At 51.8% G+C, this 26,092-nt stretch overlaps 2 protein-coding genes across 13 annotated transcripts in view; both read left to right on the top strand.

The window, feature by feature from the left end:
* The window catches only part of EHBP1 (EH domain binding protein 1), a 337,395-nt gene extending 329,911 nt beyond the window's left edge, over positions 1–7,484 (top strand). For all 12 annotated transcript variants that reach the window (XM_032763268.2, XM_032763265.2, XM_032763264.2 and 9 more), the window contains 2 exons: positions 5,930–6,044; positions 6,421–7,484. In XM_032763268.2, coding sequence (XP_032619159.1) covers positions 5,930–6,044; positions 6,421–6,511 — 206 coding nt within the window. In that variant the 3' untranslated portion in view covers positions 6,512–7,484. The remainder of the gene's footprint in view (positions 1–5,929; positions 6,045–6,420) is intronic.
* A 4,869-nt stretch (positions 7,485–12,353) lies between these two features.
* Positions 12,354–22,294, top strand: OTX1 (orthodenticle homeobox 1). The gene is made up of 4 exons (XM_032763287.2): positions 12,354–12,429; positions 15,082–15,316; positions 16,491–16,642; positions 20,655–22,294. The coding sequence occupies exons 2-4, from the start codon at positions 15,220–15,222 to the stop codon at positions 21,408–21,410; spliced, it is 1,005 nt and encodes a 334-aa protein (XP_032619178.1). The 5' UTR covers positions 12,354–12,429; positions 15,082–15,219; the 3' UTR covers positions 21,411–22,294.
* The last annotated feature ends 3,798 nt before the right edge of the window (positions 22,295–26,092 follow it).

Genomic DNA, 26,092 nt, shown 5'->3' with positions numbered 1-26,092 from the left:
AAATATCTTAAGTGTTTTATAATGCTGCTCTACTTATACCTCTCAGTCAGAAATGCTGTCTTGTAGTTCAAAGATGTTTGCTTAAAAGTTAATCCTTTGGGCTCTGTAAAATGGACCTTTTGTCTAATCAATGCAAATTGATTTTGCTATTCTATATTGACCTCTTAGCCCTTTGACTGTCCATGGTAATTTCTTTCTTCACCTGATAAGGTACCTGATCCATAATAAATCAATTCTAATTAGTTTGGAGACTTCACTGGAAGCATAAGTTTGTAGGAGAAAGACATGGATTATCAGGTAGCTTTTTCATATCTATTGGTCTGTTACTATATTCTTGGGTAAGATTGAGTTCCCCATATTCTTGAATAAAACCTGAGTTTTACACTGAAGTAATAATTAATTAAAACAGATTAAAATCCTTTTTAACAAAAAAAATAAGTATTGGGCATAACTTATACAGTAACGTCCCTTAATTATTTTTATTGTGGGGACTTCAAACCTAAGATCTTTGAATGCCTTACAGAATACGACAAATCACACATATGGCTTGATAAAATAAAATTAAAAATAGCAAAAGATGCCAGACATCAGAAAGATCAGATCTACTTGTTATGGTAATAATGATACTATATACAGGATTTTTCCAAGAAAAACAATCTGTTCGTTCATACTACTCTTGCTGTGTTTTAAAATTTTGAATTGTATTAATGTTATTGTTCTCTTAGGGACTTTTTAAAGAAGGAGCTATCCAGATAAAATGATGATTGAGGCTAGAAGTATGTTACAAGATGCTGAAATATAGTTTTGAAAAATTGACTCTGGGTGTATATGTCAGTGCTTTCAAGCTTTTCGTGTCTGATTTATGCTTGATTTCAAATATTAATTAAGAGATTTTAAATAACACAAAACGTGTGGTAAAGTTGACTGTAGAAGAGATTAGAAAGTTAAATAGGCTAAATGAGGAGTGGAAGGCAGTATGTATCAACGAGGCTAATGAACAGTTGGTGCCATGTAAAAGATGTGAAAGGACAAATCTAACATATGTGTACAAATATTCCCACTCCAAAACATATGGACATGAAAAAAATAGCAGGGTGGTTTCTGTTTGTGTGTTTGTTTATTTAAAGTGATTGTTAGTAGCAATGTTCTGATTTATACTGGTACTTCAAAAAACAAGTCTTTGAGAGGTGATAATTACTGTTTCGGTGAATTGCTCTAACTCTTCCACCCGTGACTCTGCTGTTTAAAAATCTATCAAACAATTTACTTAGCTAGTTGATGACAGGGAAAAAAAGAGACTTGCAAAAGGTAGCAGCCTGCTGATTGTAGATAAAGGCAGTTTATTGGTGATCGGCCTGCCCTGCTAGTCTGAGCAGTGTGGGGGCAGTACTGTAGTTTAGAGGTGCTGACCGTTACAGTGTTCAGTGATGTGGAGACAGTGTCCTCTTAGCCAACTGTTAAAATGGATGCATATGCAGTTGAATAGCCTTTTGGAGTGTTAAAAGCACTTCACACAGAACACATGAATGGCCAACAGTGGTAAAAAGAGAAATACTTTTTGCCCCCCATTTAGCAGCAGAGATAAGAAAGGGAGAGTAAAGTACTGGCTGCTAATAGCAACAAGCTATTCATATCATTACAAGTGAATTTGCTGCTGAAAATGCTCATCCCAAGAAGGACCTAAAATAGTTCTACAGGATCATAATATGCTGAAGGAAATATCCCTTCCTTGGTTTGTTTTAGCATGGGCAATTGAGAACACACTGCATGTGTTTGTCGCATTAAACAAGGTACGCATTTCAGAGCTTGGATTTTTCTGCATCCATAGCTGAGTAGCAGGATACCTTAGACTTAAACACACTTCAGTTACCTTCCCTTTTTCCCCCCAGATTTAATGCCTCCTTAGAAAAGATACATTCGTTTTTGTACACCTTGGGGTAGTGTGTTCATTTTCTGCCCAAGAAATGGATCATCTTTAGGATTTTGTACATCTTGATTTATTCTTGGCTTATAGTTTGAAGTGGGTGCTCTTCTAAAAGGATTTATGCATAGGTTCACTATTTTTGTAGTTATGGTTTATATGATAAGCTTTTTATATTTAAAATCAATATGTAATCCTGTGGAGGAGCTTATCCCCTAAAACCCCATTTGTAAATCTATTTTAGCTTTGTTACACAGCACAGCCACAGTATTCCATAGATTGATTAGGTTCAGCGGGAGAATCCTATCAAATGGCCTGCTCTGATGATGATGCAAACTCTTTCAGGATTGCTAGTTGACTGGAACTAAAGATAAGACTTGACTGCAATCCCCCAATGTGCTCTTTACAAAACTAGTGTTAATTTTCATCAAAGTGCGAGGCTTATTTATTATAGTGGCAAGGTTGAAGGTTTTACTAGAAGAACTTCAGACCATTTCTATTACTGTGTTTCTATTGGAATAGTCTGCTCTTTTCTCAAAGTAATTATCAATTTAAGCAACTAAAACGAAGACAATATAAAGTCCATGTAGATGAATAATTGAAAACATTTGGATTTCATTCTGAATTTAACAAACTACGTAATTTGAAACTGCACGTTGCAAGAGACTGCATGGGGTCTTTGGCTTTCAACACTTTCAGCTCATATACAGCATCAGAGCTTAATCCTATTTTTATCCAGAGTGTAGCTTTTATAACAGTATTATTCTGGAATCTTCACATTAATCACAGTCTATATTGTAGTTTCCCAAAGCTGTAGTCAGTGCTGGTAACTATATATAACAGGTGTTATAGATAATCCTGTCTTAAAATGTACAGCAGGTAGAAGCCAAACTTGCATGCCATTGCTTTTTAAATATATTGACGTCTGTGTTCTCTCTGAAAGCTGGGGGGGGTATGTTTGGTCAGATATTTTTCTGTATAAAACAAGCTCCTAGTTTAATATTATATAAAATAAATATTGACCCAACACTCTGTCAAAAAACGCCTCCCGTCCTAACAAACTGCTTTTTATTTGTCTCCACTTCTAAGAGGGAAATTCAGTTTTTCTCCTTTCTTAAGAAATGTATACAAGTTAATTAAGCTAACTCAACAAAGCAATTGTGTACTTGTGCTAATGAATCTTTGCATGGCATCTTCACAAACAGCACTAATATCTACTGTAACGACAACAAAAATCAGTGTCATTCTAGGTGTGTCCCATAAGACATTGTTTACCACACACTGCTGTGAGCTGTGTCTACTATATCAATATCAATAGGTAGGAATGTTACAGAGGAAAAAGTAGTTCATACCAAACCTCCAGTTCTAATGTAATTCTAAAATATTTTGGCTTCTGTCTGCACACGTAAGATGTTACAGTAAATTGCTTCTAACATTCAGAAAAATAAGAATGTTTTAAAAAACTGAAACTGCCAACTAAGACAAAACCGCAAAATATTAGATAGCTCATACCCACGTAGAACTGGTGCTTTTCAGATCCTTCCTTAATTTATTTGGCTCTTCAGGTGTCAAAATATTAGAGAAACCTTGAGATCAGCAAGATTGTAGTCAGAAGCACAGAGAAGTTAGGTTAGAAGTTGGACAAGGTTTGGACGGCATGTGAACAGGCAGGAAATTCTGAACGATGTCTTTTTTTCCTTGTTTCTAGTCGGATTACTGACGTGGTATGACATATATTTGTGAATCTGGTTTGTTTCAGTGAGTTGAAATCACTTAAGCTGGCACTTAATTTTGACATGGAATACCATGTGATGTCACAAAGAGCCTGTTCTGAGTTCAAGCTGTAGAAGGCAGGATTTTTTAACAAGTTGAACTGAAGCAGCCCATCCTGAAACATGCCAGACTAGGAAAGGGCAAATATTAATGAAAATCAAAAGAGTATGTTCTACATTAGCAACTAAAAGGCAGCATTTTGGGGCACCATGTTTGGGCTGGGCTGAAGGCGAGGACAATAAATTACAAGACAAATTGATTTGGTTACCACTTGGAAAATTAGCTTCCATAAGTATGAGTGATAAGAAACAGCCCATTTAAAAATAAACAATGAGAACTGTCTACAGGCCTCCTGCCATGTAAATGTGTTGGAAGGGGACATAGTGTCACTATATCAAGTTCTTGCCCATTTATGAAACACTATTGTGTACATTTGCTTATGTCAAATGTATATATACACGTATCTGTTTGTATTTTCTGTGTGTGCATGTCAGTATATGCACATACACCTATGTTGGTTTTATGGATACATGTCCACAGAGAATGATAAAAGTGGTTACACATTCCTGGCTTTTTGCTGCTGTTCTAACCTTTATTGCATGATGATGCATCTAATTTTTAATTTGTAAATACAAGACTGAATTCCCTCTAGCACCACTTGCTTTCATAAAGCTTCTGAGCAGTTTGCTGTCTTGAATAAATTTTGCTTTGGAGGAGGGTCAGGGGGATTTGAACCAGCACATTCTTGTGTGGTTTGTGAAGATTCACATGGTAACCATTGGTGTGCATTGTTAGGTTTATCTGAATAAGCACCAGCCATGTGAGTTTTAACATGATTGCCCAGGGCAATAGAGAGAGAAGAGAGAAATCCAAAAGGATTGCACACTCTCTTTTCTCTGTTTTTTGGAAAGTGCACAGAGGGGAGGACACTGCTTGAGTCCGTGGTTATGGACATTTTTAAGCTGGTGTCCTGTTTCCCTCCTGGTCCTCATTTGTTCTGCTATCTCCCTCATCATCTACTTCTCCTTCTTTTCATTGTTTACTTTCCTAATGAGGGAGGCGGGGTAGACTGGTGGTTTGATTGACAGCTACAAGCCCTTACAGTCTGGCTAGAGAGCAGTTGGCTTGGACTTCAGGCATGTTCCAATCTTAAATTTGCCTTTTTATGAAATGCAGATACGGTTCTGTTAAGAGGGATAGAGAACATGCAAGGGAAGCATATGGGGTCAAAAATGTTCCTTTGGACTCCTCTGGCTGTAAGCATGCACAAGATGAGTGCAGTGGGAGCGTGATTAGACATTATCCAATCTTGTACAACAAAATAATTTCAAAATCAGATCTGTAATTGTCATTTAGCAAAGAGCCTTGGATTTAGCCGTCATGCAAACATTCAGACTGGTTACATTGCTATGGAGAGGGCTGCTGTGTAATATTGTCTACCAAATGTATTTTTACTTCAGAGAAAAATGCTAATTAACTGACACCTACTTTTAAAGTTATTGTGAAGCATATGGTGCCCAGTGTGAGATACTTCCAACTGCTAAGATATACCAAGCAAGAAATTAGCAAAGAATAAGCTATTTGTACGGAGATGGAGTTAAATTCTAGATTAGGAAAAGTTCTTACAATATTTTTTGGTTCTGTGAATTTTGCTAGTTTCAGAAACAAATGTGCCCCTCCCCCCCATCCAATGTATTTACAGAAAACAAGGACAGAGCTAGAAAGATCTCTAGAATAAGATAAAACCAAACAATAAATGAAAAAAAAAATACATATGATTCCATTTCTTTCTGTTTTTTTTAAATTGCTATTTATAAACTGATTCCAGTCTGTCCAGGCCTCGGTTAAAAGTTCTGTGAGAGATTTAGAAATTAGGCATCTTGGAATAATATCAATAATCTAGTATAGACTTTAGTTGTTTATGTAGACATGTACACATTTATGGCAATGATTTACAAAATAATGCATGAAGTCAAATGCAGATCTTCAATAACTTGATATTTTTGATATACACAAATTCACACAAATGTGAAATGTTATCCCTGCTTAAAGTTCCACACCCCTTTCAGGTCACAGAAAGGAATAATCTTTTTTTTTTTTTTTTATTGCGAAGGCCAAAGATCTGACACCCATTATTTGAATCATACAGAAGTTAAGACCAAAAAGATTTTAAACCACCCATTTGGGGCGGGGGGTGTCTTATTGTTGTTTCATGTATTTGTATTTTATTTTCAGATTGGCAAAAGAATGAAGCCCAGAAAAGGCGAGAGCAGCTTTTGCTGGATGAACTTGTAATTCTCGTTAATAAACGTGATGCCCTGGTCAGAGATTTGGACGCCCAAGAAAAACAGTAAGTATGACGTGTTCTTTTTTTAAACCCTCTAGAGACATTCTGACTTTTCTGTGAATGGATTTGCTTTGTGTCTATTGTCTGGACAGTAAAAGTTTGAGGAAAGTTCATAACAAAGGCAGTATGTTCTCTGATGATCAGAAATGAAACATGAACTCGAGGGGTTGGTAATGATGATCCATTTTAAAGAAAATCAGACCATCACTAGAGCCCGATCCTCAAACTGAATGGTGCTATCACATCTGACTCTAGAGTGGTGCTCAGTATCAAAATCCCTTTTGCAATTAGCCTGCAGAGAGGCTGGGTGGTGTAAAGAGAAACTGCATTACCTTAGATAGAAAATGGAGAATAATTGTATCTGGGGTTTGTTTTTCAGGGCCGAAGAAGAAGATGAACATTTGGAAAGAACTCTTGAACAAAACAAAGGCAAGATGGCCAAGAAGGAAGAGAAATGTGTCCTTCAGTGACTGGCCTTCCTGGAGCAGATGCAGTTGCATTTTGTAGTCCAGACCTTTCTTATATTTTTAAAATACTGACCCCAAGACTGAAAAAAAAATATTACCATTCAATATTTCAAACAAAATTAAAACGTTTGCCCTTTTGTTAGGCCAGCTCTATACTGCATTATTTTCTGGATTTCTTATTTTTTTCCACTCAAGCAATATTGTCCCAAACTAGCTTTGTACTATGATTTATTTGTGAGCTTAGTTGTCATGTTGAAATTCTGTTAAATACATTTGCACAAAAACATTGTTGTGGTGGTGATATCAGAAATATTTAAGAGAAAAAAATCTGTCTGGATTTCTTTAGCTGGAGGAAGAATGAATTCTGAAATAAATATGTTTTTGTTGTAATAGAATTATAGAGGGAAAAATAGAAAACAAAAATCATTCTGAATGGTTTCATCTAGTCCTGCCATATGTAATACTTAATAAGCTATCTAAATTTTATAGTTACATGTGATTCAATCCAGTTATTAAAATGTGCTATATTTACCAGTGTTTATTTCTGCAGCGTTTTACATTTTATTGTATGTATAATATAAATTAAGACTGTCTGATTTGCTCAGAGACTAGTTCTTTAACATATGGTTTGAAAAAGAGCCTTGTGTTCTGAAGATGTGACGTGAGATGGGGCTAATTGAAGTGCATCAGTTTACAGAAACATTTTGTCATTAAAGGCTATGCCATTTTTTGTAATTATTTATTACATCTAGTTTTGTTCCCTTCTCCATTTTGTTGAACCTCTGCATTGGCTCCAGAACGCTGTTCATATTTATTCTGTACCTATTAAAGTCTGTTGTGCCATTGTGTGCAAACCCCCTCCCAATTCATGTTCCCTCCGCTTACATCGCGCTCATTTTTGTGACAACTGTTTATTTATTACAAGACTGAGTCATATATAAATTTCCAATAAAAGCCGAATCTTTCTTACCGTTAACTGCTGCTGTTCTCTCTTCCCAGTGTGAAAAGTTTATTACCTCTGATTGTTTGGGGGAACGGGGGAGATGGGGAAAGGTTAGTTAATTTTTAAAATGAATTTGTCAAAAATGATCTGCAAACGCAACAGCTTCCTACCTGAAACTGAACAGTCTAGATACAACAGATACACCTTCAGACACAAAAAAATAGAATTTTGGTGGGAAATTTAAAAGCAATGGAAGTGATATTTATTTTTAAACTTTCCCAGGTATAAGCATTGTTTGTCCAAGTAGGTTCCAATCTCTCTTTCCGAGGCTGTTCCTGTTCACACTGAGATTTTGCAAATGGACCCTCTGGTCACTGCTACTTTGTCAAAGCTTTTCATAACTAGGAACATTGCTTCATTTTCTTCACCTAACGATTCCTTTGCAGTGGCTTGGCTTTTACAGCTCAGTGGGCCAGATCAAAGCCCTTTGTTAACTCTCAGGGAGCTGCAGTTTTAAAAATATATGTATTTGTGATAGAACCAAGCCAGACCAAAAGTTCAACTTTTTACGTGGCATGGCGTATTCCTGTATTCGCCTGCTCAGCTCATTCTAGCAACAAGCAAACCCTCTTCTGCAAGGGGACCCCTAACGAAAGGAAGTCTGTTCCACAAGTCAGAAGACCTGAAAATAATAATGCAGCAGGTTTATGCTTCAGAGTGTCAGAGACGTTTTACAAGAAAATGTAAATCATGCGTCAGTTGGAAAAGAACAGCCCCATCGCGCACACAAGAATGCTGCAGCCTGCCACGGCCTGGGGAAAAGTTACTGAGAAGTTTCTAGGAAGGGACCCAGTGGCTCCGCTTTGCACTTGGTGGGAGCTGGCCCTGCAATAGTCCTGTTCCTTAAGAGTCGCCAGAGACCCCATTTGCAAATTGCCCCATCCAATCGCTGCAAAATCCAGCCAAGTGGGGCCAGGACTCAGGAGCTGCTCCTGCGGCTGCGGCGCGGATGCGTTTTCCTGACCAGTGCAGGGAGAATCCACGATATGTTACAAAATCCACATCGTGAATAATCCGGTGAAAATTATAACAAGCGCCAGGGTAAATACGCAGGCTCTGGGCTTGTGCCGTTGGATCTGCCCAGAATGGGAATCGCTTGCCGAGCTGGTTCATGTGCTAAATGAATTAAATCTCTTATCTCCTTCGATTAGGGGCTGAAATTCGGGCCGGGCCAGGATCCCTCTCCCCCTCGCCCTTTGACTGCATTCCCCTCACCACCTCCCCTTTCGGGGGGTTGTTTCCCTCCTGCCGCCGGCCGCTTTTCCAAGCCGCTCTCACTTGGGCAGGGAGGAGTGGGCCTTTTTTGTTTTAATGTGGGTTAATGCGGTTTATCGGGTCCTAAGAGTCAGATTAGAATTTGTTAATTTGCAGCGAACATCTGTTTACCCTCGCCGCCCCTGTGGCTGTGGGGTTGGGAGCAGGAGCCTGTTCTAATGACACCAGCCATGTCCTCGCCGCTGTGATTAAAGAGGGAAAAATAAGTTTTGACAGCTGACGTCCTCTTTGGCCTTTTAAAACTTTCCCATTCATTTGCTGAGCGCTTCTCACTTTGGCTTCCCTGGGCAGGTTCTCTGCAATGCAGGGCTCTGGCTACTTCTAGCCAGGCAGCTCCAGGGATGGATTATTCAGCCCCCCCGGGTGGGGTGTGAGTTGTTTGGGGGGGGGGGTGCTGGGACTTCCCAGAGGTCGGCATGAAGCCTGGGGTGGGGGGTGACACGCTTGGACACCGAGGACAGACCCAACACAATACAATGCAGGCTGCTGGAGAAGGTGTTGGCAGCGAAGAGCAATTGCTGGTTCGGGAGTTGGGACTTGCTTTCCCCAGAAAGGTGGGGGGGGATATTCTCAGTCGGGCTTGTTTTCGGTTAAACTAGAAGCCGGGCTGTGTTCGTTAGTCGCTGGAAGGGAGAAGTGGATGTTGGGCTTCTCTCCCGAAGTATTTCTTTTGGGGTTTTTTAAGAGCATCTCTGCAGGGCCTGCGCTGCAGAGCGGCCCATCAGGAAGCCCCTCCTGAAAAGCCAGATGCAGTTCCCACCAGCCAGGCTGGAACTGTGGGAGTCTTAAAACGGTGACGCTAAATTCAACGAATTGTCTTAACCCCTATAGTTTGAGGGGTACTTCGTATTTCTGACAGCAGATTCCGTAGGAACCGCTCGGAAAGAAACCTGTCCCAGCCAGTGCCTCGCCCTGCAAAACCGCTCCAGCCTGACCTGTGCGGAGCATCAGTGAGACCCGGCTGCAGCCTCCAGCTCACTGACCTGCCCCAGCACCTGGGAACCGAAGCCCCTCCTCCAAAGAAATGCCCCCTTCCCGTGCCCCAGCCAGCCGCGCACTTTGCCCCGAGAGGGGCCGCGGGGAGGCAGAGCCCTGCTGCAACTTACCTGTGCGCACAAGCGAGCGCTACCCCCTGAGCACAAGCAAAGGGAGTCCGGGCTGGGGGCCCTGGAGCAGAATCCAGGAGCCTTCCGCCGGCGCCCCGTGCCGAGCGGGGCCCTTTCGGGGCACGGCCAGCCCCTTCCAGCGCGGTGCCCGGGGGTGGCTCCTCGCAGGACAAGGCAACCTGGCTGCCCCCCTCCGCCTCCGCCGCGGCTGCTGCTCCTTCTTCTCCTGCATTGCAACGTGCGCTCCAGGCTGCAGCCCCCGGTCCCCGGCGCGTCGCGCCAAACTTTTCTCCTGCTCGCGCTCTGCCTTGTGCCCCCTACCTCCCCCTAATCCAGGGCTTTTATGGGCTGCGCGTTAAGAAAATTCGCCTGCAATTTGGGATTAGACAAACACTCTGATTACACTCGCGCGCGGAAAGGGGGCCAGTGCTACTTGATACCTTCGCCCTTCCCGAGCCTGGATCCCATCCTGCGGCGCTGAGCAGGGGCGCGGGGAGCTGGCGAGGGCCAGGCAGACATTCCTATGGAGCCCAGCACCCAAATGCTTCGCCTCCATCTGCCCCTGTGCATGACGAAACCCTCTGGGCGAATACCCAGGAGCTGATTATTGGGGGGGGAGGGATATAGCTAATAATATTGTATTTCTGGCAAGGGGCTTGACTGGAGTCTGGCGAGGCTCCTTGTGCCAGGACAAGCGCGTTGGAGATCAGCCCTGCCTTGTTCAAAACTGGCCCCAAACTCATTGTCCGCCGCTCTGGGACAAAGGCTCAGGTGCCTGAGCCCAGCTCGCCCCTGGGCGGACAATGGCAAAGGTAGGGACCGGGGGAGGGGTGTCCCCGGTCAACCCTTTACTTTTTTTTTATGAATGGGCTGCGGCGCCTTTGTTCCGCGGAGAAGTGCCCGTGTCGCTGACTTTTGTGGAGTAGAGAAAGATCTTGTAAACCTCCTTTTCTTTCGTCCGCCTCCCCCCACCCTTTGATTAGATGTCCCCTCATCGCCCGAAAAAATGTAATTTCGTTGGGGCGGCGGTCACTTCCTTTGAACATTAGCTCGCTTTCAGCTCCAACTTCAATTAGAAGGAGTTGATTTGGAGAGATCAACAAAAGACCCGCACCAAAGCCTTATTAAAGGTCCTAAGCAGATCTCCTGGCCCCTTTGAGAAGCAGTTAAGGAAACAGTGCGCATCCATGATATTCTGTTACCGTATTTTATTGGGACGCCAAAGGAAAGTGTCTTGTGAAAAACACTTACTTTGATGCCCGGCCGCGTTTAATTTATTTTGCTGGCAACGAGTTGATTTTTTTTTTTGCATTTTTTTATTATTACCCCTTTTCAGCTTCCCCTTTGTGTGATTAGACATTCTCCCGGTAAACTACAGAAAAAAAGGAGTAATTCTTAGGAGGGGATTAGGGCCCTTCGTTAATATTTATGAGCTGGTGCAACTTAAACCTATATATGGACAGATAATTGTGCGGCCTAGAGTTTGGAGAGAAAAGACAAAGTTGATGGTCACCAATGGCCATTTCTGCCACTTCCTTCGTTTTGTGGAAACAATCGGCGCGTTTCCAGTAAAGGCTCTAACCGATTTTCAGCAACGGACAATTTTAATGTTTCAGAAAGGGGGAGAAAAACCATCCCAGGCCAGGCCAATTCGTAACCCCCTTTCTGCGAGCCCAGGTCCTACCCGAACCGAAACGGGAACGAAAGCTCCGGTTTTAAGCGCCTGGCCAGGGGAAGCCGGGCCATTCTGTCGTTGTGAATATACATTTCTGTGCACATGTAACGAATGTGTCAGGGAAGAGCGGACGAAAAACGGGAGGTGCAAACTTTGGGAGACAGAGTGGGGGTTGCAGAGAAAAAGCCGAGCTCAGGGAGGATTGGGGGAGCTTCCTCCAAACTAGAGGGAAATCGCTTCCCATCCTCAGTGGCCAGGCACGGAGATCTCGCCCTTGGAGACACTCAGTTCGAGGTCTCTCGCTGTCGGTCTGGGTTCAGGGGGCACTTGCACGCGCAAATACAATCCGACGCGCACACGCAGCCATTAAATGCGCAAAAGTTCGCCCTGGGCGCAGGGCCTGCGAGGGTGCAAGGGGGAGGGGCGGTCGGCCTCGGGCCTCTGCCCGCCGCCAGCGGAGCTCATCGGGCTTCACGTGGGATTGTCCCCGCACTCGGCCGGGCTTTGTCTGGGGCGGGGGTCAAGCGCAGACCCGAAGCGGGGCTCGGTGCACGAGGGTCTGCACAAGGCGCAGCAGCCGCAGCCGCCTGCCCCGGGGGAGCCTGTGCGCGCGGCGGGCTGGGGTGGAGTGGGGAGCTGGTGGGGGCGGAGGGGGGGCGTGCAGAGGTAACCCGCATCTTGCGCTGCCATTGCCCAGGCGGCTGTCAGTCAGGCGCGGGGCGGCCGGGGATTGGCGCCGGGGCTGGTTACGCACTCGCCTCGCGCTCACATACAAGGGTAGGGCAGTGGAAAGGTGATCAATCTTCATCAGGCTACATTTCCACTCACCTACGCGCCCGGGCGAGACCGCTCCTGCCACAAGGTAAACGCACCTCCTGGAGTCCCGGGCTCCGCGACCCCCGCCCCCCGCCCAGCCAGAAGTTAGCGCCGGACGCGCAAAAAAGTACCAGGAGCAGCCCCCGCCCCGAGTGGCGGAGCCGGCTGCGAACCCGGGTCCCGGCCGGGCATTGCACGGGGAGCTGCCGGGCAGGTGAGGCGGAGGCGCCCCGCTCCGGCTCGCTCTGCCCTGGCGCGACGGGCTGCACCGAGCGCCCCACGCCCGGGACCTGGTGGGGGGCAGTGGCGGCGCCCCGGCCCCTCTGTTCTGCCCGGGACCCTGCGGGCAGCGGCTGAGCCCGGCCCGGCCCGTTGGGGAGCCTGGGCGAGGCGCTGAGGGCTGCCCCCTTCTCTCCGCCAGACTTTGCAACTCCCCTGCAAAGTGGCTGCTCCGCCCGCCGAGCCTCCGCCCAGGGTAGCCCGGCAGGGTCCCGCGCGGCGCTGGCGAAGCCCCGCAGTTAGCGGGTTTGGGGCTGTTTGGTTTTGTTTTAGCTGAAGCCCCCCCGGCTCTTAGCCTCCTCCAGCGCCTCGCCTCGCCTCACCCCTCCCTGGGATGGTGACACTGCAGGGCTGGCAAACAAACTTACATAATGAGCGCCTGGGCCAACTCACTCCGGGCTCAGCCCTGCACATTTCCAGGAGCCACTCTGGCGGCATCTGCTCGGAGGAAAGCGCTGGCTTCTCGTGCCCGGTGGGCCTGGCCTGGACTAACGCGTTGGCTTCAGTGGTCCATTTCCAAGCCACGGATCCGCTTTCGAGCCATCTCTCTCTGGTGCTGGGGCGCCTCCGTTTACATGGCGTGGGCTTGATTCCCTCGGATGTAGAGGCGCGGGTGCTTACGCTTAGGGGGTCTCTGGGAGGCTAGGTCGGCCTCGTTCAACCTCCCTTGGCCTGGAGGGTTAGGACACTTTGCAATGAGGAGCCGGTCCTGTCGGGAAAGAGAATATACGGAAAAGTCAAGATAGACCTCTTTGGAAAGCTCCTGCAAACGTATGTGTGCCATTCGCTTATTCCAAGCTGCTAACTCAACCGGATGTGTTTAATTTCCACACCGAACTAGAGGGGCTCCCGGCTGTCCAGTGCAACAGGTTAGCCTGGGAGCTGGAAGACAGAGGTGCTGGAGCGAGGGGTCCGGGGGTGGGGATGTCTGTGCGCTTCTGCTTAAAGTGCTTTCCATCCGACTACAGAGTTTACACTTTGGTGCGCTGGCTCGCTGCACCCCCACGATACAAATCGTTCCACCACCCCTGGAGGATGCAAATTAATTTGGAAATAGTCTTACCAGCCAAAACAAACACACACACACACCGCCCTTTTAATCATTCTGGTGTAAATAGAGGAAACTCAGCTGGAGACAACATGGCCCTCAACGCAATTAAAGTTTCTAGCTAGTGATTAATCGTGATTAGAGCCGCCACCATCTGTTGCTGGATTTAGGATTTTATTTCTTGGGTTTGTCTAGTCTAATTTTTCTCGCGGGGTAATGAGGATTCTTGGAGGTCTGTGGACAGCGGAGAGAGATTCCTGGGTTTGGAGACGGGATCAAGGTAGTGGATTTTACCTGGAGTCCGCGCTCCGGGACACAAACAAATGCATTCCAGGTCCCAGGATCTCCGCGTAAATTGTTTGCATCAGGGGAATGCTGGAGAACAGCCCGAAAACAAAACAAAAGCCCTGAATTTGCAGGAAAGCGAGAGGCGAAGTGTCCGAGTTTGCACTTCTCAGCGCCCTGTAATGGCTCCCAGCAAGGCATTGCAGGAAAGAAACTCTGGCAACGTCTCTTTTATTTATTTAGAATAAAATCCCTAGTGAGAGACTGTGAAAACTCCCCCCCACCACGTTGTGCCTTTCGGTAAACTTGTTTCCGTCACCCCTACGGGAGGAACCCCCTGGAATATGAATTTCAAAGTGACTAAAAATCGGTTTGTTTTTTAACTACTGGCCATTTCTAATTAAAATGTCCCCTTCTGCTCGCTCTTAAATTAATTACACGTCCCCCTTTTGGTATCTCGTTTTGATTTCTAATCCAATTATCTTTTTAAATAATTGCTTTATCTCCCCCCCATCACTCGGATTGTGCCCCCCTCCAAGCCCCACGGCGATTGTATGTTAATGTGGCTCTGCTTAAAAAACTCCCCTCTCTTTCCCCTCCCTCCGCTCGGCACTTTCTTATTCCCCTTCGTTTGGGAGGGGTCGGCCATATTGATTGCCCCCCCTTTCCTACATGCGCAAAAACTTTAAAACAATAATAACTGACAACTGAAAATGGTGAAACTTTCGATTTTTATTTGAACGAAATAAAGCCCTGTTTGCAGCGAGCAGGGGGCTTTTCGGGCTGCGCTGCTGTGCGCTTGCGCCTCTCCTTGTGCACCGCAAACGATTTCATTTAATGCACAAAAAATACTTCCAACCTCCCTACCCTTTCGATCATTTGCAGTTGTGTGGGTTTTTTTTAATTGTATTTCTTAGCGCTTGGTTTGCGCCGCTCGGGTCTGGCTGTAAAACTCCGAATCCCATCTGTTTTGTGTTGTACCCTGGAAGCGACGTGGCTTGTCCATTCCGCTCCGAAGAGCTGCTGATGTTGGTCTTGTTGTGTGTGTGGTTTGTTTGTTTGTTTGTTTGTTTTTATTTCTTTTAGGGAGCGGAGAGTCTCTTCTGCGCCCGGATTTTCTGCCGTCGCCTGGAAGAACCAATTTTGTGACTTCGAGAAATTGTAGACAGACTTTTTTTGTGTGTGTGTATATATACATTGGGGAAAATCTTTCCAGCTTTTAGCATGATGTCTTACCTCAAACAGCCCCCCTATGGCATGAATGGGCTGGGGCTGACCGGACCGGCTATGGACTTACTGCACCCCTCGGTGGGCTATCCGGGTGAGCATCAAACCTCTCTGTCATGTCCACCTCCACCCCATATGCCCCTCTACCAGTCAGGTCACAGTGCTCTGCTGGGACAAGTTTGTACCAAGTCATTGTTCTCCGCTCTTGTAACGAATGGAGAGCAATGGGCTATTTCTTCCACTCCAAGACTGTACCTTTTTCAAAAATACCTGGGTACATTTTTGAAAAAAAGATTTAAAAGAGCAAATCTGCTCGTTAGATCCTCTTTAAAGTAATTTGTACTCTCAAAATTAACTTCGGCGAGAATCACCAGGATTTCAATAGAGAAATCTCCTTCCCCAACGAAATAGCTTTTGTACGATCAGATAAGAAGTTTAGAAAGTTTAAATTTCTGTTTAATTCGTGTGCTTTTTAACAGTGGGAAACTACTTAGAATAGTTAACTTTTATTTAAAAAAAAAATAATGTAATGAAACTTGTACCAAACTCCACAGCGGCGCTGCCCTGTGGTCCCAGCTCGGCCTGTTCCTAACTTGTGCGGTGTTACGATTCTCCCCCGTTCGAATTTTTTTCTTCCCTGGATTGTAATTTAAACACACAAACAAACCCTGAAACGTCTCCTCCGGGGCCGTGGGAGGCCCGCTGTGCATGGATTGGGGGTCGGCGGCCCTGCAATCAGCTTTGCGTTCCCCGCAGTATTTTGCCTCGTCAGTTTCACTTCGGCCTTAACTTTTGGAGCCAGTTGCTTGCTCGCAGTTCCGCCCCTATCTCTCGCCTCTTTAAAAAATTTTCTTCGGAATCGCCCTTCCACATCCCAATGCCACGAAGCCTGGCTTCTGGGGAGCGCTGAAACGCTATAAAAATAGCCTTGGTCTAACTATATAACCTGTAGGTTTTGCTGGAAGGGAGAGATGGAGGGTAGTTGTTTCTCTCATATTAAACGAAGGTGGAAATGAAATACTAGTTATTTCCCTCCCGGCTCCCCTCCCACGCACCGATTTCTGTTCTTTGATTGCTCGGGTGTGAATCCGCCTGCCTGCGAACACCCCGATCTGTAGCAACCGGCTTGCAGGGCCCAGCTCCGCGCCCCGTCCCGGGAGCTTTGCAGTGGGGGGCGGGCTGCAGCCCAGCCCCCTGCTGCTGGGGGGCACCCGAGTGGGGGTCCGTGTGTCTAACCCGCTTATCTCCGTCTCCCCCGGGCTCTGCAGCCACCCCTCGGAAGCAGCGGCGGGAGCGCACCACCTTCACCCGCTCGCAGCTGGACGTGCTGGAGGCGCTTTTCGCCAAGACCCGCTACCCGGACATCTTCATGCGAGAGGAGGTGGCGCTGAAGATCAACCTGCCCGAGTCCAGAGTCCAGGTCCGGTACCGTCTCCACCGCCGCGGGGCCAGCAGCTCCCCGGCCTGGGCCCCTTGTGCCGATCTGCTCCCGCAGTGGCCAGCTTAAAGGCGGGGAGGACACGCTCAGGGCCTAGATCCAGTACCCGGCCGGCCAGGGACTGGCCAGACCCGGCTCCGAACAGCTCCCAGCGCGGCCTGCCCTCCCTACCCTGCTTGGGGTGGAGGGCCCCGGCCTGAGACCCGCTTCAGCTCCCAGGCTGCTCCAGGCGCGCCGGGGTGGACGGGGAGGTGGCGGGCACAGCTGCGCTCCCCTGCCCGCAGCAGGTGAATGCTGGAGCCCCGCACTGGGCTGGCTGCCGGCAAAGCCGAGCCACGGGGCTCGACGGCCCTTCTGCGCAGCTGACTGGCTGGGGCAAGGCGCTGGCCGCGTTTGGGGAGCTGGAGTGGATCATTCAGCCCTACAGAAGAGATTTTTATTCCTGGCTTTTTTGAGGGAGGGGTTCCCCGGCTCTGCTCTCCAGCCGGTCCCCACGACCTTTCCTGGGGCCGATTGCTGCCCCTGCCTGGGCCGGCGGGGAACAGGCTCCGCTGCCGCGCAGCGCCCTGTCCATGGCAGGGGCGGCTCTAGGCCCCAGCACGTCGTGCTTGGGGCGGCATGCCGCGGGGGGCGCTCTGTCAGCGCCAGGAGGGCGGCAGGCAGGCAGCCTTCGGCGGAAGGTCCACCGGAGCCGCGGACCCGCCACTGGCAGAGCGCCCCCCGCGGCATGCCGCCGTGCTTGGGGCGGCGAAATGTCTCGAGCCGCCCCTGAGCGCCCCCCGTTACCGTGGGAAATCAGGTCGCGGAGGAGGAAGCCCACCGGGGAGGGGAGCTGGCCGCCTGCCCAGGGTGTCCCCTCCCGGGGGAAACGCCGGGGCCAGGGCAGCCTGGCTTCCGGAGCCTCATGTGGGGAATAAAGCCAGATCGTGTCCTGCGGGCCCCCTGTGTCTCTGCGGCGGGGGGGGCAGCCGTGGTGGTGGGGATCCAGGCGTAGTTACCCCGGGCATCCCCTGGAGCGGCACCGTCCCTCCCCCCGCATCTCGCCATAGGCCCGCGGCTCAGCCCGGCCCGGGTGACTTTTCCTGGGCCGCTCCCAGGCTCTGGCTGCAGCCTCGGGCGTAGGCGCTTCCCTCTGGGAATGGGGATGGGGTGTGGAGGATGCTTCAAAACACACCTCCGGGGCGCGGGTGAGGGGCCAGCCGCGCGCCCGGCCTGGGACACGTGGGTGTGGGGCAAGGCGCAGAGCCCGCAGCCAGCTGAACCTGGGCGGCGCGGGGGGCGCCCGCAGAAATGGCCCCTCCGGCCCGGGGGAGGTGGCCTGTCACCTGGCCGCGGGAGCTCCACGTGGGGCCTACCTGGCGCCGCGTTTGGTCCGGATCCCAGCACCAGGGCAGGGACAGAGGCAAACTCAGCCACTGGGACTGCTTCCCCCCACACACACACCTGACAGACCCCACCACAGGCCTTCCGGACAGACAGACCCGTCTCTGCAGTGTGGGGCCGGGCTGCCCCCCGCCCTAGCAGGGAGGTGTAGCTCTGTCCTGGGCCCCTAGCCCTGGCGTGGAATGTGGGGGGTGCGGGAGGGGCCGTGCTCTGCCTCTCTCGCGGGGGGCTGGGTTTTCTGGTAGGTTCAGTGGGGTACTCTTTGCTGCGGCCCAAGTCCGGGGACTGGGCGGGGGGTTTGCGCTGGAATTCCTCGGGCGTTGGTCACTATGTCCATGCTCGGTGCTGTCCTCCTCGCCATGGAGCGGGGCTGCTCTGCTCGGCGCTGATCCCATTGGGCCCATTTCTCTACGGGCTAATGAGGGGTGTCCGGCGCTGCAGCGGGTAGAGAGAGCTCTGGTGGTGGGAGCTGGATGGTGGGCCCCTCTCCCTTGAGGGGGTGGGTGTTGTGCTGGGGCGGAGCTGAAGGGGTCTGGGGGGCTGGATTGATCAGGACCCAGCACGTGTTTCCCTCCTTTGCAGCTGTGCTGGGGGATAGTTGGCAGAATTGGGCGCTGTGCCCCTCTTCCTGGGGGCTATTGCGATGTGGGGAGGGAGCTGGATGCTGATCGCTCCGTGCTCCCCGCAGGCTGGGGAAGCTGTGTGCCGTCTTGGTTGTTGCGGGGGGAGCTCATTACTCTGGGCGTCTTTGCAGGATGGGGGCACGGGTGGCGGAGCCGGGGCCTGCTTCGGGGGGTTGGGGCGCTGGCTGGGGGCACGGCACTGCACTGTGTGCTGATGGGGCTCCCTTCTCTGCTAGGTGCTGGGGGGGGGAGCAGGATGCGGGGTCCGCGGGAGTGCTGAGCATTGAGGGGGCCGGTTTGCCTTGTGGGCTAGGGGGAGCGGTACGGCTCTGGAGGTTGGAGGGGAGGGGAGGGCAGGGGCTAGTGCCAAGGTGAGCTGCCGGGGAGAGGGTGGGCTGGGTGCCGATGGGCTTGTTCCTCCTTGCAGGGTGGGTGGGATGGCGAGGGCTTCAGTCTCCTTTGCGGGTAGGGGGCAGGCTGCTCTGCTGGGGAGGCTAGGGGGAAGCTGGGTGTGCCCTGGGGGCAGCAGGTACTGATGGCTCTGCTCTAGCTGCTAGGCCCGGCGGTGGGTGGAGAAGCCAGGGGTTGTGCCGGATTTAGTTTGGAAGCCGGGAAGGGAGGGGAGCAGCGGGTAGTGGGGAAACTCCCTTGTTTGTTTTCCCTTGTGGGTGCGGGATGGCGCTGGGCATAGGCGCTGGCTGGCAGGGATAGTGGAGGAGCTGGCAGTTAATGGCTCATCTCTCCTTGCAAGCAGGGGGATGGGTCCTGGGTGTGAGACTTATCACTGGGGTGCGGGGTGAGGCGTACTGTGGGAGCCTGGGGGATGGAGTTGGGGTTCAGGGGAGGTTGGTGCTGGTGGCAGCTGGTGGATGGGTGTGGGCGCCGGGAGTCATGGCTACTGGTGGTTGGACGTGGATGGGTGCTGGGGGGGATTTTGTGTCCGTGGATGGGTGCGGGTGCTGGAGGGACTGGGTACCAGTGAATTGCTATGAGCACCCAGTGCTGTCTGGAGTGCTGGTGGACAGCTATGTTTGCTGGTGAATGTCTGGGGGTGCTGATGGCTGTCAGAGGTACTGGTGGATAGTTCTGGGTACCCGTGGATGGCTATGGGCTGTTTGGGGTGCTGGTGGGAGGCTATGCAAGCCAGGAGCTGTCTGGGGTTCCAGTGGGTGGCTATGGGTGTTGGTTAGGGTGCTTGGGTGGTGGTGGATGGATTGGATGCTCGGGGCTGGATGCTAGTGGCTCTGGATGCTGAGTGAAGTGCGTGCCAGTAGCTGGCTATGGGTAATGGTGGCTGTTCAGGCTGCTCCGAGCTGGGGGGGAAGGCTGTGGTGCTAGGGGAAATGGGTGCTGCTGGCTATTCAGGGTGCATGGGGGCTAAGGGATACCTATGGGTGCTAGGGGAAGTGGCTGTTTGGAGTGCTCGAGGATGGGCTGGGGGCCAGCAGATGGCTACGGGCGCTGGGGGCCAGTGGCCGGCGCTGGCTACAGGTGCTGGCGGAAGTGGGGGCTATGAGGTATTCGGGGGGATGGATGTCGGTGCTCGGGGAAGCGGGGGCTGGCTATGGGGTAGATGGATGTCGGTGCTCGGGGAAGCCCAGGGGCCCGGGGTCGGCTATGGGGTATTGAGGGGGAGGGGTGTCGGTGCCAGGAGAAGCGAGGGCCGGGGGAAGTGGGGGCTGGCTATGGGGTATTGGGGGAGGGAGGAAGATGGGTGTCGGTGCTAGGGGAAGTGGGAGCCGGCTATGGGGTGCTGGGGAAAGCGGGGGTCGAGGGCCGGCTATGGGGGCCGAGGGAAGTGGGTCTTGGGGGGGGAGATGGGTGTCGGTGCTGGGGGAAGTGGGAGCCGGCTATGGGGTGCTGGGGAAAGCGGGGGTCGAGGGCCGGCTATGGGGGCCGAGGGAAGTGGGGTATGGGGGGGAGATGGGTGTCGGTGCTGGGGGAATGGGGGCCAGGGGCCGGCTGCTGACGGCTCGCTCTCCCCGCAGGTCTGGTTCAAAAACCGGCGGGCCAAGTGCCGGCAGCAGCAGCAGAGCGGCGGCGGGGCCAAGAGCCGGCCGGCCAAGAAGAAGCCGTCCCCGGCGCGGGAGAGCTCGGGCTCGGAGAGCAGCGGCCAGTTCACGCCCCCCGCCGTCTCCAGCTCCGGCTCGTCCTCCTCCTCCAGCTCCAGCTCCTCGGGCAGCGCAGCGGCGGCGCTGGGCAACCCCGCGGCAGGGGCCGCCTCTATCAGCGCCCCGGCTTCATCCATCTGGAGCCCGGCCTCCATCTCCCCCGGCGCCGCGCCCTCGGCAGTGTCTGTGCCGGAGCCGCTGCCCCCCGGCGGCGCGTCCTGCATGCAGCGCTCGGTGTCCGGCGCTGCCTCCGCCTCCTACCCCATGTCCTACGGCCAGGGCAGCGGCGGCTACCAGGGCTACCCGGCGGCCCCCTCCTCCTCCTACTTCGGCGGCGTGGAGTGCAGCTCCTACCTGGCGCCCATGCACTCGCACCACCACCCGCACCAGCTCAGCCCCATGGCGCCCTCCTCCATGGCCGGCCACCACCACCACCACCCGCTGGGCCAGGGCTCCGGCCACCACCACCATCACCACCACCAGGGCTACGGCAGCACGGGGCTGGCCTTCAACTCCCCCGACTGCCTGGACTACAAGGAGCCCGGCGCTGCCTCCTCCTGGAAACTCAACTTCAACTCCCCCGACTGCCTTGACTACAAGGACCAGGCCTCCTGGAGGTTCCAGGTCTTGTAGGCAGCGCCCGGCCCGGCCCGGCTCCCTGCGCCTGGCCCCGCTGGACTTTTGCTCCCTGAGAAACAATGGCCTTGCTCCTGGCCTAGCCTGCGCTGACCCCAGCCCCGGGCTGGCCCGCTGCTCCCTGCTGCGGAGCTTTAGTCGGTGCGTTTCCTTTTCCCGGACAGGACTGGGTCTCCGTTTCCCATGGTCATCACTAGTAATCGTTCATCATCCCCGGCCAAGAGCCCCCCAGCACCTGGCTCAGGGCTGCTGGCTGAGATCTGCTGCTGGAGCCTCCCCAGTAACTCTTATTTATTCCTTCTCCGCACCCCGGGATTATGCCGTCCGGTAGGCTGATTTTAACACGAAACACAGGGAGACCGGAAGAGAACTTCTGTGCGTCTCCCCTCCTCGATTTAAAAAGAAATGCGCCTTCGACACACAGACTCCCCTCTCCCCTGCAGGCCGCCCCCCAGCTGTTTGACGACTCAACTCTCTGGAACTCCTTGTGTCAAGGGCAAGGCAAGGAGTGGACACCCTGTACCCTCTTCCCGCTGCAGACCCTGGGTACCGCTGTCTTGTTACTTTGGAGAGCCTGCGTGCTCTCTCTCGGTAGGACGGCGCAGCCTCTTGCTGCAGCAAGCAGCAGGAATGGTGTAAATATTCGGTCCGTTCCAGGGACCAGTATTATTTTTAGTTGTGTTATTGGGTTGAAATTTTGAGTTTAACACGCAGGACATTGAAATAAACTATACTTCTCTCCTCCCCCTTCCCCTTCCACAAATCTTCGCGTGCGGCGCGTCTGGATTCTCAGCGCTGCATCTTTCCTCTCTTTGGGGTGCTCCTGCTGCTTCTGGCAAATCAAACCCACTCCAGGGAGAAGAGGCGGGGAGGGCAGGTGAGCTGGGATGGTGATTTTAGGAAAGAGCTGTAATGGGTGGGGAGGGGGAGTTGGGAAGGTGAGGAGGAGGAGGAGGAAAGGCTTGTCCAGCGGATCCGCAGTCCAGATCCCGTTTACAGACCAACAAAGAAGAGGAGAAAAAAAAATAAAAGCATCTCAAATTCCCTCCCTTTTAGCCTCCTCGGTTTGTCTAGTGAGTTTTTACTGCACTGGCCCTAGCCAGCCACGCCTGCGCATCTGTCTCAACGATGGGTTTGAACCGCTTTGTCCATGGGTGGAAAAGGAATTTGTACATTTGATTATTACACCGTAATCCAACACGTACCTGTTGAAATGTAAGGCAACTCTTCCCCCTTTATCTACATAGCCCTATAATAAAATGCAAACTAATGAAGTCCTTGTCTGTGTCCTACTTCTGAAGGGGGGCCCCTTGGAAAAGCCAGTAGCTTAAATTTCCGCGGAGCAGGCGAGGGCAGGGGCAGGCTGATGTTTTATTTACCCGGTGGGGGAGGGCGGGCCGGCCCTGCGCACTTTTTTTCACTGAGCTACCTTTTAATGGACATAATTGGATTGGCTTCCAATCACAACTTGGGTGGGTTGTAGACAGGGAGGCGGTGTGATGCTCACCCCTTGTTTGGCTTCTGGAAAAACACTGGCGTTAACCAGCACCGGCCCAAGAACGAGATCTAGGAACATCTGAAGTCTAGCACGAAGTTTTCCCATCTTAATGGCCCGTAGATTTCCCAGTTAGCGCGGCTTGGTGCACTCGTCCAACGCAGCCGGAGCCCGGGCTGGCTTTTTCCTGCGGCGAATGTGCAGCTCTGCCAAATTATCCTGATTTTAAAGGAGCCGTTGATCTAATCTCCCAGGAAGGGGTGGCCCAAACCACACTGGATTTTCGGAGTTGGGCTGGATTTCAAAGCCGGCTCAAGTTTACATGCGTTTAAACCTCTTAAAAACTCATGAGGGTTGCAAGGAAACAAAAACAAAGCAAAAATCCCACCCAAACCCCCCTGGTCGCAATGATCTAGACACCAAGTCCTTCCTCCCCCTCCTGGACTTCAGATCTTTATAACCGCATTTTGCCCGATTCGTATTTTAGAAGCTACGTGTGTTGAAACGAATTTTTTGTTTCAAAATCAAAATTGAACGCATCGCTTCATCTGTAAGAAGCGCAAACCCCTGGCTCTGGGCGCAGATAGCAGTTACCCTGCTGAGGCAGAGAAGGCGGCGTCTAGCTTTTAAAATATCGGCTCAAGGGCAGGAAGAAAAGTGGTTTCAGCGACAGAACGAAACTTCAGCGCCCTTCCCCCAGCTCCAGAATTTTTCACCCAGGAAAGGGCAGCGACCGGTTCGTTTTAATCCCTAGCAGGGCAAACGCAGGAGCACGCTTGTCACTCGTACATTAGCCCTGCATATGAATGCAAAGAATAAAGGTGGCAAGATGCTGGCGGGGCTCAATCCGGGAGCGACATGTGAATGTATTTAGGGCGGCCTTGGGGCCAGGGTGAGTTGTACAACAAACGGTCAGTGTTTTGCTAAACGGCACCTCGCCTTCTAGAACTGCAAATTCAGCCCGGCAGCCGGAGCAATCTGTGTCTCAGCGGGGTTAGGGCGCTTGCTTCGCTTTAACAGCCCAAGGCCTCTGGGGTGTTTCCTTCCCCTGTGTATGGGGTCCTCCTATGCAGAGCAATCCTGCCTCCTAGTGCCCAGGGGCATCTCGATTTCAAACGTAACGCCAGCCCTTGGGAAGCCCCAGCTGCCGCTATTAGCCCCTGATCTGCACCCCCGCCCCCGCAGGGTGCTCGTGGCACCTGACGGTATCCCTCCACCCTCACCCTTGCGCTCTGCACGCCCCAGATGCTCCCTGGCTGGAGCCGCGCTCTGGGCACGCTCAGCGCTCACCTGGTGGCAGGTTTCATAGTCTGCCCCTGGTCCCCAGCCCGTCCAGCACACGGGCAGCGAGCTGAGCTGCTCTTTGGGCAGTTAAACAGGCTGCTTATTAACCAGGCCAGCACGTCGGTTATCTCCTGTCAGCAGCCGCCCCCTGCCAGGCCACCTTTGTCACAGGTAGGCTGTGCGCGCTAAGGCACTTTGCAAATGACAGAACCCACCCACATCCCTTTGGAAAAGGCTCTGCCTTGTTGGGCCGGGCAAGTCCCGAACCGTCTGCGCTAGAGCCCTCCCGCTGAGTGCCGGCCAAAGGGGAGATATTATTGGGGATTAAACAGCCATCAGAAGTAGGTGCTGGGCTTCTGCACGCCCAGGAATCATGGTGCCTGTTCCCTAAACCCTATCGGGCTCCTAGGGTGACCAGATGTCCCGATTTTATAGGGACAGTCCCAATTTTGGGGTCTTTTTCTTATACAGGCTCCTATTAACCCCCCCCCCGCCACACTCTGTCCTGATTTTTCGCACTTGCTGTCTGTTTACCCTACGGGCTCCACACCAGCCACAGGGAAACAACCAGGACATTTACGCCTTAACAGGATGAACGGCCTCCTCCCCTGCACCAAAGCCCTCTTTGGGGTAGTTACGCTTGGTCCGATCTGTTGGGAACTTGCCCGAGTTGGACAAAGAGCGGGAGTTACCAGGCGATGGTTGTTGCATTGAGAGGGACGTTGCCATCTCGCCCTTGGGTGCGGGAACAATTTATGCCAGGGGTGGGGTGGGGGGTGTTGAGAGCCAGTGACCCAAACTGCAAACCCTGTATGTGATGGAAACCGCTTCCAGCCAGTCCCACGGCCCAGGATCTCGCCCTGTGCAAGAGACTCGCTGGGGTGCAGGTCCCAAGGAAATGAAGCAAATATAAATCCAGAATTCAGGCCACATCTTTCCCTCCCGCCGCCGCTGGAAGCAGCCGCAGTGCCCGGGGCGTGAGGAGTCCGTGTCAAACCGGATCCGAGACCGGGGACTGGAGCTGGGAGGGGGACAATGACCCTTACGCGAGGCGTCCCGGGGTGGGCCAGGCCCGCGTGCCACTGCCCGGCGCACGTGTGGAGCCGGCCTCTGGCCCGGGGAAAGCAGCCAGGGTTAGCTGCTGGCACAGTCCAGGGGCCGGTGACTGGCGAGAGGCGGAGCTGGCAGGCCGGGTCCAGGCTCCGTGGCACACGCTCCGAGATCCCCCCCTCCGGCCTTGCGCAACCCGCTCCGCTGCCATTGCCACACTGCATCGCGGGCAGCTTGACTCGGCAGCGCAACAGCCAGCGAAGATGTCACCTTCCCATCTCAGCCCCGTGATGACTGTTACTGTGCTTATTGCTACTTATGGAGCAGATGTTGCAAGGAGATAAGTCTTTGGGCAAAAGCGAAGCGTAACCATCGCTGCACAAACAGTCACTCTCTATTAAAATTCTTGTGGTTAAGGCACCCACCCCTGCAATCACCTGCGGGGAAGCAACTCCAACCAGAAGGGCCTTCAGGAAAAAGGGCAGGAAAGTAACCAAGATGTGCGGAGCAGGGCTTGGGCCTGTCTAGAAGAAGCAGCCCAAACTCCCTCTGCGTGGGGACTGTCGGAGTGTGGGGCGGCTGAGCATTATTCACAGGGCTCTGGTCGGCCGCACCTTTCATCCGGAATCCAAGCGGCTCATTCTTATGACCTTATACAAAATTACTTGAAAGTAGCATCATGTTTCAGAGGCGCCCCCCCCCCACTCTCCACTCAGGCTTTGGTGCCAAGGTGTTGCAGCAGGTAGGGCACCTGTGGGGAACTCCAGGAGCCCCCTGAACCCCCTAGAGGCACAACCGCCTTTGGGGGCAGCGCGGCTCCGGAACTACAGGTCCTTTGACAAGGTTTGAG

Source organism: Chelonoidis abingdonii, chromosome 3 (genome assembly GCF_003597395.2).
Source record: "Chelonoidis abingdonii isolate Lonesome George chromosome 3, CheloAbing_2.0, whole genome shotgun sequence".
NCBI lineage: Eukaryota > Metazoa > Chordata > Testudines > Testudinidae > Chelonoidis > Chelonoidis abingdonii.
This window is presented reverse-complemented; position numbering and strand designations above follow the sequence as displayed.